Source organism: Corvus kubaryi, unplaced genomic scaffold (assembly GCF_017639235.1).
Source record: "Corvus kubaryi isolate FWS band 111438036 unplaced genomic scaffold, C.kubaryi_AGA036_p1.0 132, whole genome shotgun sequence".
NCBI classification, from domain to species: Eukaryota; Metazoa; Chordata; class Aves; order Passeriformes; family Corvidae; genus Corvus; species Corvus kubaryi.
Genome location: NW_024580666.1, coordinates 2,123,004 through 2,137,699, shown reverse-complemented (window position 1 = coordinate 2,137,699; position 14,696 = coordinate 2,123,004). Strand labels below are relative to the sequence as shown.

General features: G+C 40.6%; 1 protein-coding gene across 1 annotated transcript; it reads left to right on the top strand.

The window, feature by feature from the left end:
- Positions 1-27: 27 nt before the first annotated feature.
- LOC121665463 (histamine H3 receptor-like) lies at positions 28-10,163 on the top strand. Its single transcript, XM_042029690.1, has 3 exons — positions 28-3,364; positions 5,903-6,069; positions 8,637-10,163. Exons 1-3 carry the CDS (start codon positions 3,076-3,078, stop codon positions 9,426-9,428), a joined length of 1,248 nt encoding a protein of 415 aa, XP_041885624.1. The 5' UTR covers positions 28-3,075; the 3' UTR covers positions 9,429-10,163.
- Positions 10,164-14,696: the final 4,533 nt, after the last annotated feature.

Genomic DNA, 14,696 nt, shown 5'->3' with positions numbered 1-14,696 from the left:
GAGCTCCTTGTTATGAGGACAGTGCAGCATCTGGAACCGTTGCTCCATCCCACCCCTTCCCACCAAACAACAGTTGACTAATTGAAAATGTGAATTTCTCATCTTCTCCATTCCTGGATTCAAATACCTGTCTTGTATTAGTAACTGAACTCTCCCGTTTGTTGTGCTGAGAGTGGGACTAGAGTCATTCATACACCAGGTCGCTTAAAAAGTTTTAGATGCTCTTGTGAAAGGAAAGAATGGGGTTGAGTGCTGTGTTTGGAGTGCCTGGTCCTGCTCTGGATCAGATGTTAGATAGGACCTGCTTGGTGGCATAAGACTGACTGAACATGGGCAGTGAACTAAGAAATGTGATGGAACCACTACAAAATTTCTTAGATGATTGTTCTGTGAGAACTGACACTGTAAGAGCCTGCTGAAAAGATGAGAATTTCATGTTGCATAATTAAAGGAACCGGTGAAATAGACCATACAGTCAGTGAGCAGAATGAATCCTCTGTCCTTTAAAATGTCTGGAAGCGGACCATCAAAGCGGAAATGCATTTTTATTTTCACACAATTTCTTTCTGAGAGAGCATGAGGTGCTGTGTAACTGTCTTGTGGACACTTTTGGTTAGAGAAGTTACTCTTCCTATTTTTGTTTGCAGGCATTTCCTAAGTTTAAACTTCCTTTATTCTAAGAAAAAGAAGATACAACAAGGGAAAGAGATTACAAAAATGTCTGAAAACAACTCTTAACTTTTTTAATTCTGCTGGGTCATTAATTTTAATGTTGAACTGAAGCAGCAGTTTTAACCATTTTTGTTATCAGACACTATAAGGTTTTAAGACATAGTGCCCACTTGTGGAAGAGTTACAAATTTCATTATCTGGCAAAAGAAAAAAAGAAAAGAAGCATTATGGAATTAATTTATACCCAAAGTACAATTGCCTGTAATAAAAATATGTCAATGAAGAATCAAACATTACCAGGAAAAGGTGAATAGTGCCTTTTGTCTTTCTGGCCGCTCCATTGTCATATCTTTTTATTTTACTGTTTTTGCTTTGTTATTCTGAAAATCAGTCAGGAGTATAGCTGAAAACAGGTTAGCTATTACAGCATTAGAGTTTCCTACAAGGTAGTATCAGAATGATTTTTTTGGTTTTTGTGTTTCAAATGACCAGACCAAGAGTTTATATCTGCTCTCTGATTGGGGTACTTTGTTAGCTGAGTACCTTCTGAAGAGCTGCTTGGTGGTTTCACTATCAAATACTTCCTCTAAATGTCCTACATGCATCTGGAAATCTTCCAGATGATTGAAATAATACAAGTCAAATTTTTAAAAGCCTAACTTCTAAAAGTGAAGATAATTGTCTTTCTTACATCAGCATACCAATTCTGGACTGTTAGTAATTTCTTCATATTGTTTGTAGTTCAGGGTGGTGTTTCTACTGTTTAGTATGTGTCCTTCCTTAATGTGGGGGAAAGAAGGAAGGGAGAGAAAGATGGGACATTTACTTATGAATCCTTGCTATTCATTTATTGCCTAGCATGTCTATTTCAGTGAAAAATGAAGGCAGTCTAGTAGCTACTGTAATATTTTTCTAGCTAGATGTGTTCTAGACTGGTTTAATCATAGTCAGCCACGCACAAAAAATTCCGCTAAAAGCTCACGAAGTGGGTCTCGTATCGAACTTCATATGTGTAGATGCTTTGTGACACACAGGCTTTTGAAGCTTGGTGTGGAAGAGTTGGATATTTAAGATTCCAAGAAATCAAGTTAGATTTAAGATCCAATAAAAAATTTTGAGGGAGGGAGGGGGAGTACAATTAGGCAGCTATATACTCCTGGAAAGCAAGAGTGTGGCAAGGTCAGCTGGCTCTCATGAAAAAAAGTGAAACTGCTGAACTTCATCTTGAGGCTTCAGTATGGCTACCAGAAGAAAGGCTACTGGTATTAGTAATTGTGCCATAGTGTGTGTTCTGCAGTACCTGGACATGAAATAAAGCTTAAACCAGTGATGGACATACATGCTGTGAAGATATTTGCATGGATAATAAAGTTTTGCATTTTTGTACTACTGCCATTCAAACATTCAGTAAAAGCACTTGGCAAATGCTAATGAATTTTTCCCACAGCAGAGGCAAATACATGGCAGCCAGCGTTTTCCAGATTTAAGTATCTAAAATTAGACACCAAAGTGTTTTTAGAACCCATAATAAAAATGATTGAATTTTTACAACTGTGGAATGCTCACAGCTCTCTGCAAGTGGCTTCATTACTCATACAAAATACAAGCATTTGTGGAAGACAAAAGCCTCATCCTGTTAAAGTTAATTGCCAAGCTCTCATTCTCATTCAGGGAGTCTGTATTTAGTTCCTTGGTTCTGGGGCAACAGCAGCTGGTGCTGTATCACTGAGGCTGCTGCTAAGATTTTTAAAACTGATTCCAGTGGGAGTTTTGAACTGATCTCTGAGGGTTGGGCCACTACAGGTTAACTGCTCTGGTAAGTAATTGTATTTATGCTTATTTACATCATATCAGTTTTCAGCCCCATAGTCCACAAAAAGGAGAACAGCAGCAACAACAAAGTTGACCATGCATTTGTCAGCAAAAAATACATTACAGTAGAGAGGGACCAAAGGCTTGCTGAATTGCAACAATGTCAGATAAACAAGGATGAAATTAAAAAGTAGTTTATATTCTCATTAAGATATGTACACAGGATTAAGAAGCAAAATTTAGAAGAAGTTGTATATAATGCTAGCAAGCAAAACACATCAGGAAGGGAGGGAGGAAAGCAAGAGTGAACCTCAAATCAGCCCTCCTGACCTCCACAGATAAGAATCGGGTTGCTTAAAGAAGAACTTGCATTTTAAAATATGAGCTTGAAAAAACTGCATATTTCTTAACCAGAACTCTGCTAGAGCTACGCATGCTTTAACAACTCTTAAGAAAACTAGATTGATCTAGCATCAAAAGTTTTTAATTTTTTCCCGTCCTGAGGCAATTTTTTTTTGGATGCTTACTGGATGTTTCACTCATCCTATTTTAACTCTTTATGAATCTCAGCCTTTTGGATAACTTTGCCAGATGCAACTTCCTTCCCAGACTGACCTGACCTGGATACCCACCATGCACAACAGCACGGCCGAAGCTCTGCACGCGGCTGCAACGCGTAACGAGACGTGGCCCAGCCAGTCGCCGAGCTCCGAGTTCTCACTGGGCGTGCTGGTGCTGCTGGCTTTCCTCATGGTGTTGCTGTCGCTGGTGACCATCCTTGGGAACATCCTGGTGATCCTTGCTTTCATTATGGACAGAAACCTCAGGCATCGGAGTAACTATTTCTTTCTGAATCTTGCTGTTTCTGACTTTGCAGTGGGTAAGTCACAGGTGTGGAGCCTCGTGCTAATTGTGTTGTAGGAGTCTTAGGAGCAGCAATGGTGTTTGTTTTCTGTGTGTTTTCTTCTGAGAGAACTATTTTGCAGCTGTGTCTGGGGGTAGGATCAGGAGTGGTGGAAGCTGCATGAAGTATTTCAGCAGCCTATGATTTTTCAGAAAAAAAAGGATGCTTTGTTAGTTAAGCAGGTAATGTTTAATGCTTCAGGATAAAATACTACGGTGGGAATTTTATGGAATAACAAAGAATGGTGGGAGTTGTTTGTGAAGAGTTTTGGCTGAAATCTAGATAGTCAAATCAAATACAGCCTATATTGTCTGACAGATCTTGCATACATGGCCAATATCTTCTATTTCAGTCTGCTGTCACACAATACAGATCATCATCTGACGTTTGTGACTAAATAATGACAAATAGTACTTTTAGACGTTTTGCTGTACATGCTCTATCTAGGGTAATACCTTGGGAATATGTGTTTGTATAGGTAAATAAAAATTACAAATCAAGCAATTTCTAAGAAGTTTGATGCTACATGTATATTTATACATAGGGACACAGTTTGGAAACTTGTACTGAGAAGAAGTACGATTGAAACACGAGTGTGATACTCAGTTGGAGACTGATGTATTGCAATATTCTTTGAAGTGTTGGCTGTCTGCTAAAAGCTTTGGTTAAATTACTGAGTGTGTAAAAGGATGGTTTTAAATAGTTGTGGCTATTTAATGAAATCTGTATTCTGACTTATATCACCTTTTTTTTTTTTTATGTACATATTTAAGAAGTATACTGAAAGAACAAAAGAAACTTTTCTTTTAGTTTATTGCCAGTGCCAGCAATTCTGTCAGGGGCACAACTTCTAACAGTCCTATCCTTGTGATGTCCAGATCTCCTTGTATAATGTTTTGATCTCTTCCTCTGTATGTTTGATGTCTTCTTCCAGCTTATTTCTGCCTCGTTGTGCTGCAGAGCTCTTGCTGCCTGCTCTCCATTTACAGTGCACTGGAAAAAAACAGAGCAGTGAGCGGAAAACCAGTGGACAAACTGGTGTTCTCTCATTGACTCACAATCTAGTGTCATACTGAACAAATACCAGCATCTAGCTGAGAAGTATGAGGTAAATAACATTCTCTGTCAAAGAAGGAAGTACAGCTTGCTTGTCATTACCTACTTTCCATAATTTTTTGTTTTGTGGTATTATGTTTATCTGAATGTCTAGATTTATTCATAAATTTGGTTAAAAGCTTTGCCTTTGCCTTAATTTGACTTTAGAGTCAAACTGATTTGTGTTTTTTTAGCTATATAATTTAGATTTGGGGTATGCCTAAATTATCCTTACTTTCTTCTTGATCTAAATTGCTAAAAGCCTGCAAGTCATTTGCTTATTCTTTTAACGTATCTAACCTATCTGATTTTGACATTCAGCAACCTTTACTTTGTCTCCATGCTTCTGGACCTATAGCTGCGTTTGAATAGAGATCTCTTGATTTGTAGTAGAGGGAGAACAACAGGAACTGCAAGATTTGTATGGAAATGCAAACTCTCAAGATACTCGGTTACAGTAGTACACACACTATTATGTAGTAAATCTAAAGTTGAAACCACAGCTTTTTTCCTGATGTGAATGTTAAAATCGATAATGTTTTGCTCAAAGACCAAGTGCCAATTGCTCTGTAAATGCAGTGATTCCGTTTTGTTGCAGTGTCGATGCTGTTCACTGCATTTCTGCATCCCAGCTGACTGCGCCGTTAGCTCTTCAGCCTCCCAAGGCTGCACTGGGGCTCAGTAGGGTGATCACCTCAAAATCCATTAAAATGAGGTCATGTTGGCACTTTCACAACGTTTGGATTTAGCAGCCTATATTTAGGTAGCCATGGGTGCGGCTGGGTCACTCGTGTGTTCCCACAGTCTGGTGAGTTCGCATAGATAGTATCCTATCAGCTTGCCACTGAAAAGTGGTTATTATCAAGGTTTATGATGAGAAGAAATGTTAGGCTGGGTGTATTTAACTGTGCTGTTCTTGTCAGCCTTTTGATCATACAGTTTTAAAAATTAGTCTGGAACTCGTATTTCTACCAGAATTTACTTCTGGAACACTTTCAGACACATATGCTTCTAAGAGGATAAAAGCATGGCAGCTGGGTAATTTATTGTAGAAAACAGTGAATTACATGGAGGGAAAGATGTTTTTGTTTGTTTTAATTTCAGCAGATAACACAGAATAGTGTTTACTTCAGTAGCTAAAGCAGTCAACTGCTCCTTCCTTTGGCAGGTGGTGTTAATTGGAGAAGTAACAATGATACATAATAAACACGATGCACCTTCCAGAGAGGTATTAATTTTAAGAACATTACTAGTACCTAGTTTTTAGTAAAGGTTATTTGGTTGCAGGATAATACAAAGCCTTCCATGTGGGAATTCCAGTCAATATGAATCATGCTTTGATCAGATACTGCAGAAATGTTTCTCTGCTCTCATGTAGTGCAGTGCTGGCTGACGTGTGTGTTCGGTTTCTTTTCACAGGTGCATTCTGCATGCCCTTGTACATCCCTTATGCCCTGACAGGGACATGGCACTTGGGAAGAAGCCTGTGCAAGCTCTGGCTGGTTATGGACTATCTTCTGTGCACAGCTTCAGTGTTTAACATTGTCCTTATCAGCTACGACCGTTTCCTGTCAGTTACAAAAGCTGTAAGAATAACATTTCTATTTATTGCTTTATATATATTGAGATTTCTATAAAACTCAAGAGTGTTTCACAGTTAGCACTTTAAGTTAAATGGTGCTTTGTTGTTGGTACCATACTTTAATGGAGAAATGGTGATGGTTCAATGTTGCATTGGGACTTAGAGATAGGACATTGCCTTGCCTATGACCTCAATGTTACCCTCGTGCCACCTGCACTAGAAATTATTGAATTACACTACACAGGAGATGGGAAGGTCAAGGTGGGAAAGGGACAGCAGGCATGTGGAGCATTTGGGCTTTGGCCATTCAAAGTGGTGGTGGTCATGAAAACTAGGTTGAGTCAAGGATGTGCTAAGGCTTGGATAAATTTTCTAAGAAGAGGGTATGGAGAGACGTGAGATGGACTGAGTGAAGATCAGATGAGGATCTGAATTACCACAGGGGGTGATTGACATGTGCTGACAATGAGCAGTTGAGTGGCAACTGATCCCTTGAAGCAAAAAGAAGAATGAATCCAAATATGTGGAGAGGTAAGAGATGTTTCTTGAGTGTTGTCATTCTTCTGTTTCAGAGGATATCCAAGGACTCAAGTAATAAATACGATCATTCACCATTTCTAAGCTCTAATTGGTGTTTGGTCATAGAATTGTAGAATGGTTTGGATTGGAAGAGACCTTAAAGATTATCTGGTTCCAACCCCCTGCTGTGGGCAGGGACACCTTCCATTAGACCAAGTTGCTCAGCGCTCCATCCAGCCTGGCCTTGAACACATCCAGGGATGGGAGCACCCACAGCTTCTCTGGGCAACCTGTTCCAGTGCCTCACCACCCTCACAGTAAAGAATTTCTTCCTAGTACCTGATCTAAACCTACTCTCTTTTGGTTTAAGACCATTGCCCCTTATCCTGTCTCTACTTGCCCTTCAGGTCCTAGAAGGCTGCAGTCAGGTCACCGCAAAGCCTTCTCTTCTTTCAGGGTCTGTTTGCTTGAATGACATGTTTCATATTAGATTGGTAGGTTCTCATTTGGGAAGTGCTGATACGATGCCTAATCACTTTCCCTTCTTCCCCAGTGGTGTGGTTTTACAGTTGGATTTTGCTGGTTTGTTGTTTTTATTTGTTTTTTTTTTAAAGCTGAACAGTAAGTTCAGAGTCCCTATATCTAAGACATTAATGAAGCTGCAGAGCTTAGAATGTGAGAAATGTAAATTGAAAGGACTCCTGTAACCCAGCTGAGATCCATGTTCTTATTCAATTGCTGTTGGTCTTCTTTAACATGATCACATTCTGGTTTTCTTCTTTAGGTTATTAGGATGGAGTGAGTCCAGGAATGTGTAACAGGGCTGTTGTCCAAAGAAAAGACACCATGCTTCCTCATAGACTTGGGATCAACCTCTGCCTCTGCTGCAAACCTAGCCTGTGGCCAGGGTCCAGTCACTCCAGATGGAACAATCTGTGAAGCTGTGCCCAGCTTCCTGTTTTCTGCCTCTAAACTGAGCTGCCTGTGGTCTTGCACAGGGTGGCAAATTCATTACTGCAGACCTGGAGCTGTGCACAGAGCTAATATGGTGCTTTAAGATATAGAGGAGTCTGAATCTTTAGGTTACAGATATTTAAAACAGAGAATCCAAACCAATGTGTATAACCCTGCACTACTGCTGTGATACTTGCTGGTGAAATAGGGACAATGTCCTTTGTTTGGTGTGTGGCTGTGAAGGTGCCATTCATTACTCTCTGTGTAGCATGCAGGTGCTCTGCTAATAGGAATAGGAAGCTGATGAGGAAGGCAGCAGTTCTGAGGAAAGCCTGAGATGCCAAATGTTGAACAGTACAGAGGAAATAAAAATATCCAGCTTTATCATCAACTTAGCGACTTTTGTGCTATGAAAGATGCAGGGGGACAAGAGTATGGCTGGGCTGTTACAGGGTGGGCTTAGCTCTTGTATTTCCTAACTTTGGATGATTTTATTTTAATTCTTAATATCCTGTCTGGATAGACATGAAAATCTTTAACTTTAATATTTAATATTAAAATAGAGTGATTCAAAAAGGCAGGGGATGTTATAGTATACGTCTGGGATAGATTTTTCTGCTATGGCAAGAGGAAACAGTATGAAAAATTACATTGTCTGGTGTTTGCAGTCTCACATGGCAACCTGTCTAATATAGAAGGCTTCTACTTTTGCTGGGCAGGTAGGAACTCCCACAGCTGCTTTCGCTCTCTGCTGAGCCTGTGCTGATGTATCATAAACCTATTCCTTACCAATTCCTTATTGCTACTTTACTGTGTGGTGGAAACAAGCTATCTCCTTTCATACCATGAAGCCAAATGATAGTTTAGCCATCATAATTTCTGCTTCTCTCCTATCCCCAATATTAAAATAAATCACAGAGCTACAGTGTATAGAGAACAAGACTAGCAGTTTTTCAGAACCTTACATAGTGAAGATGTCCTGGGTGTCTGGGGAGATACAGAACAAATATTACATTTGGCTTGATTTTGTATGGGTTTTTTTGACATAATTTTTCCAAAATGTTATCTGAATATGTGACACGTCCTTTTTGCTCGCAGGTATCTTACAGAGCCCGGCAGGGAATAACATCCAGCCCTGCCATCAAGATGGTGGCCATCTGGGTCATTGCCTTCCTGCTCTACTGCCCAGCCATCCTGCTTTGGGAGCACGTGGCCGGACACAGCGTGGTAGCGGCGGATCAGTGCTACGCTGAGTTCTTTGACAACTGGTACTTCCTGCTGTGTGCATCCACCCTGGAGTTCTTTGTGCCGCTGCTCTTGGTGACCTACTTCAACATGCACATCTTCCACAACATCCAGAGGCGCCAGCGGCGTGGCAGCGTGCAGGACTGTGAGCCTCCAAGGAGGAGCAGCTTATCCTGGAGGTTTTGTGGCTTGCCGAGGCCAGGGGCTTCATCTTCATCAGAAGCAGAGGACAGTGTTTCATCACTGTCGAGGTCATGGAGACCAGCAGTGGTGGCTAATGGTCCATCTCGAACAGAAACCAGTTCTACAGCTCTCAAAAGGAACTTTTCTGCTTCTTTCTGTTCAAGCACTGGATCAAAACTGCAGCGGGACAAGAAAATAGCAAAGTCTCTTGCCATAATTGTATGTGTGTTTACCATTTGCTGGGCCCCATACTCTTTATTAATGATTATCCGTGGGGCCTGCCAAGGAAAGTGCATCCATAGCTCCCTGTATGAAGCAACTTTTTGGCTTTTGTGGATCAATTCCTCTTTGAACCCATTTCTTTACCCTCTCTGTCATTTGCGGTTTCGAATGGCTTTTCTGAAAATATTATGTCCCAAAAAGTTTGCGACATTGAGATCTGGTAACACACCTTCTTCTTAGAGAGGTGATATAAATGTCTTACAGATAAGGTTCCTCTGTTATTTAGTGGTACCTTTTCATATGTGTCATCAGCATACACAGAGAAAAAACCCATTTGTTTACTAATGACATTGGTTAAGAGTGCAGCAGAGTTATGTAGTTGCCCTGATATTGCTAATTTTCAGGATCTCATTTTTGGTGTTGCTGGTATGATGCCAGATTAATTACCATCTAGTACATTGAAATGAATAACAAACTTTGCTGGATGTCCTCTTGGTTTGTGGGTGTGTGTATATTTTTTCCTTCTTTTTTTTTTCCCCCCCTTTGTTTAATATATAGAGCTGGCACTGTGAAATAACTCTTCTATCGCTATCTCCATAGAGTTACTGAAGGGAGATACCTGCTCATGTATGTGTTGAAGTAAAATTTATGTCCTATTTGTGAACCTAAAGCTATCAGTGAAGAAGCAATTCTGCTATATTTTTAAAAGGTTGTAAAAGTACTCACAGAAGCAGTATATTTTCATTTAATAAACTATTATGAAGACAAGAGAGTGCCCTCTCCTTCTTATAATCCCCACAGTGAGCAAAATGCAAGTGAATGGACTGCCTAACCTGCCATATCTGTCCTTTTCAAATTTTAATGTAGTCCCTACCAGGTGTTGCAGGACACAGTATGTGCAAGTTGGTAATTCTGAATGATTTTCAGAGAATGAAATTTTCCTTGGTAAGAGAATTTTGAGATTTGTTATCCAAATAGTCACAGACATAAATGGTTGTTAGTCTTTTCACCCATACTGTTTTTTCACCTGACAGTGGCTGCCTCTTTGGTCACGCTTAAATGACATTTAGTGCCAGATCTGTGCACTATGTGATTGCCTAAAAGATAGGCCAGGCTTGGGCACATGATCACATTCCTGTTGAATTAGCAGAGCAAGCAATGCTAACTTCATACTGGATTTATGATTTTGGCTGGCTGTGCAAGAATAGACAATAGCCTCTCCGGTGTAAAGCTTTGCAAGTGCAAAGATATTCTATCAAAATGTCTGGAACAAATTTGATTTGACAGAGTGATTTTTATACTAGATCAGTTCTTTGTGTCCTGTTGCTGTGACATTATACAGATTTTCTCTTCCTCAGAACAAGTATCAAAATGGATTTTTTCTATTGGGGAGCAAGGGCCATATTCACTGCTTGAGAATGGGGTTTTCAGAGGTCTGGAAGCTGACACAGAGATGTCTTAAGCAGCTCTTAACAAACAAAGCAGTTGAATACCCAGTGCTGAAAGGAGTGAGTAGATGTGTTGGAGAAAGCAGTGGAGCTTGATTGCACCCTATCCCATGTGCCAAACTTTCTTACCATGTATTGAGTATTGCAACTCACCCAGAAGGCTTTCATGGATGGGTAAGTGAGAGTCACTGGCTACATTTTTTTCTCTCCTTTTTTGTGATTTTATTCCTCTTTGTTTATAAATGTGAAAATGTATAAAATAAGGAAAGAGAAATCTGATGCACAGAACAATGAAGAACAGCAGTTAATTAAATAGTTTTGATCTAATTTGAAATTGGCTGTAGAAGTGTTGCCATAACAGAGTACTCCTTTGCAAACACAATTCAAATGCATGGAAGCAGCTTAATTATAGCACAAAATTTGATGGCTTTGAAGAGCTAGAATGTCTTTCTGTTCAGAGGTCTGGAACTGAAGACTCCTCTTCAGCTGCTCAGTTTATGAGTCAGATTCTTTCTCTTCAGGCTATGGGTCAGTTTTCACACTGGAAGATTATCTTCCACTGTTCATTCTCGCTATGCTTCCTTGCCTCACATGGTTAGTGTTACGGATTGTGAGCCTGATTGGTAAGAGAGATGCAGCTTCAGGAGGAGGTCATTGATTCAGCACAGTTGTTATTGCTGTCATGAGCTGTGGTGCTGGCAGAGACTTTGTGAGGTTTTTTTCCCGTGATGCTTAAAAAATCTAAACACACAGAGTTAAAACATTTACAGAATAGCTGTACTAAGCATCTGTTAAATAGAGAAACTGAAGGTAGACCCGAGATAGAAATGTATTTGAGTCGTCTGCTTTTCTATCCCTATGCTTGTAGTATAAAAATTTAGTTTGCATTTTGTGCTTAAAGATGTGTTGTTTATTTTGGAAAAATAACCTACAAAATAATTGACTAGATAAACTGAGTCCACTTTTTGCAGTGCTGGAAAACTAATTTGTCAGGGAATTTGCCAGGCAGCACAATCTGCAGCGAATTTGAAACAACATACCATGGTGAAGCTACTAGAGATCAGTGTTTTTTAGAGTTTGTTTTACACACACAGTGTTCAAACTGTTTTCTCACACCACTCCTGTGTATTAGAAAAATTTGTTGTATTTTTCTAATTGTTGAAAACTTTGCTTAGTGCTCCCAGGGTAAGTCAAGCACTGGGTTACTGTGCCCACAGCTTTAAAACTGTCTCGGTCAGGGTGGCATCATGAATATTCTCCCTTGTAAATCACAAATCAGACATTTTTCAGGCTTATGGTAAAATATTTATTCAGCTTTTGTTCTTATGCCCTGACTCAAATGGATGTTTCTTGCCAAAGGGTTTTCTCACCCAGGTCTCTCTATCCAGTCACTCATCCATTTCACAAATTCATGTCCTTGAATTTTCTTCTGTCTTTGCAGATGTTCAATAGGCCTCATAAATACATGGTGACAGTATGACTTTGTGAGCTTCAACTCAAGCCACACCAGTTTTTTCTACTTTGACTCTCAGATTAAAAAAAAAAGCTCTCAACAAATAAAAAATACATGTTGGAAGAAATTGTGTTATCTTTCGTTTGTTTATTTCTGGAACAAATATTGAACTTTAATGATTCTCCTAATGTCCATGTCATTTATTTTCCAAAGGAGGTACCACATAGATTTCCCCCTCAGTGCCACACAGGACTATGATTAAAACTTCAACATTTGATTTATTCCCTAATTTTAAAAGCAAATGACTATATTCCCTTTTCCACTAATCTAGTAATTTTATCGAAGAAGACAACCAACTTGCTCAGGCATGGTAAGTCCATGCTGACTGTTCCCAGTCATCTTCTCCTCCCCCAGGTCCTCAGAAATACCTTCCAAGAGGACTCACTCCATTATTTTCCCAAGGATTAAAGACGATCTGGCATTTTGTCCTTGTGGCAGCATTTGAAGATCGTTGCAACATTTGCCTTTCTTCAGTTGGGAATCTCCCTTCATCTCCACAACCATTCTAAGAGGAGAGAAAGTGGCCTTGCAAAGGTGGTAGCTGGTTCTCTTGATAGCCCAATGGGTTCCATGGACTTTTATGGTCAAGTCCTCTCAAGTAATCCCGCTTTATTCTCACCTGCTCATGGCAGGTCTCATCCTTGAACTTGTTCACTAAGCGTGAAGGAAAGGGAGACCTAGTTAGTGAGGAATGAAGCTAAGGAAGCACTGGGTACCTCAGCCTTATCTGCACCTGCTGTCACTGGATAACTGCTCCCATCCAGCAAAGCACCTATATTTTTATTTTTCACCATTTTGCTGTTAATGGGGTGGCTGAAGTTCTTCATGCTGTCCTTGATGTCCTTTACAAGCATCAGCTCTAGGTGAGCTTTTGTTTTCGTAACATCATTCTTACGTGGCCAGGAAACATTTCTAAATATCTCCTTCGTATCCTGTCCCTCCTTCAAACTCCTTCATGCTGCCATGTTACATTGTAGTCCCCAGGGTCATGATACATCTGCTTGTTTCCTTGAGAACTCGGATGGACCATTCTTGTGCATGGAGGTTGCTGTCCTTAGAGGCAGGCCTTCAGCTTCCTTGAGCTCCTTGTCTTTTGGATCTGCCTCCTATGGGATCCCACTACCACTTTCCTAAATGGAAGTCTGCTCACCTGAAGCCCATGGTCTGCACTGCTACTGTCCTTCCTCATCCCCTTTAGGATCTTGAGTTCCACTACCTCATCATCACTACAGCCAAGTCTGCACTGATAGCATCCCTAAACAGCCCCTTTTTTACCACTGAGCAGCTGACCCAGCTATGCGTCACCGCCACTGGCCCACGCAGGACTTGTATCTGCAGGTTCCCCCTGACAGCCTCCAGGAATCCTGTTCACTGCTTGGACCTGCTGTGTTGCCCTTCCAGCAGATGCCATGAACTCTAAAGTCCTGCACGAGAAGCAGATCCTGTGGTCCAGACGCTTCCTTGAGCTGCTTAAAGAAGACTTCATCACCTCCCTCACCCTGAGCTCTGCAACATGCTCTCACCACAAGGCCACCCATGTCAAGTGTGGCTTGGTGACTGCCCAGGAAGCTCCAGTGCCTCCTCTGTGCTTCCCAGGCTGCAGCCGTGCACACACAGCTAAGGCAGCTGTGTCTCCTTGCCACATTTTGCCATTCCTGAGGTCTGTTTCTGTCACCCAACACCTTTTGCTTTAATGACTCTTTACAACATATTCCCTTTGTTCCTCAGCAGAGTACTACATCTTTCCTCCCCACATCTTTCCTACCCTCTCTTTCCCTGTTTCTTGCCCTACATCTTCCCAAGCACCTGGCATTATGGCTGCAGTTTGAAATGCTGGTCACACCATGTGCCATGGTGCTACAGAGTCGGTGAGTGTCAGCCACAGCCATGGCCTGCCAAATTCTGTGCACACCTACCAAAATAAATGGAATTGTGGTGAGGAAGGGTTATCTTTTTTTCACACCTGCGAAGGGCTAAAGGCTTGGCACTTCATGGAGTAAAATCTTATCTAGGATTACTTGGGAGGTCCAGGATTAGATGGGCCACACTATAAAGACCCCCAAAATCCAAATATTTGGTTTGTTCTTCCCAGAGCTTCTGATTAGGATGAGCTGAAGAGGTATTGGTTATGCTTCTGCTGCATGTAACTGCATTATAAATGCTCTGTAACCAGCAACACTAAGAAATATCTCTGTTATTAACTGTAAAATTTAAAAAGTGTTACAGCAGCAAGTGCAAACGTGTCTACATTTTACTATAAGAGAAATAGAATTGTAATAATATTAATCCCGTTCACCACTGTGGAGGTGAAAATGAGATATGGTTTTAGCTTCAGCACAATTAGGTATGTAAAACCACTTACACATTGCTAATATGCAAACTGCTTGACTGTGAAGAAAGTTATTTTCTGAGAAGATTTTTGACATCAGTAGATAAGGATCTGTGTCCAGGAAAGACACTGCTTATGAAGTGTCTTTCTTTAGGCCAATAGGTGCATTCAGATCAAGAAATCTTAGCGAGTCCAGGTCTTGGAGTCTTGTGTTCCAT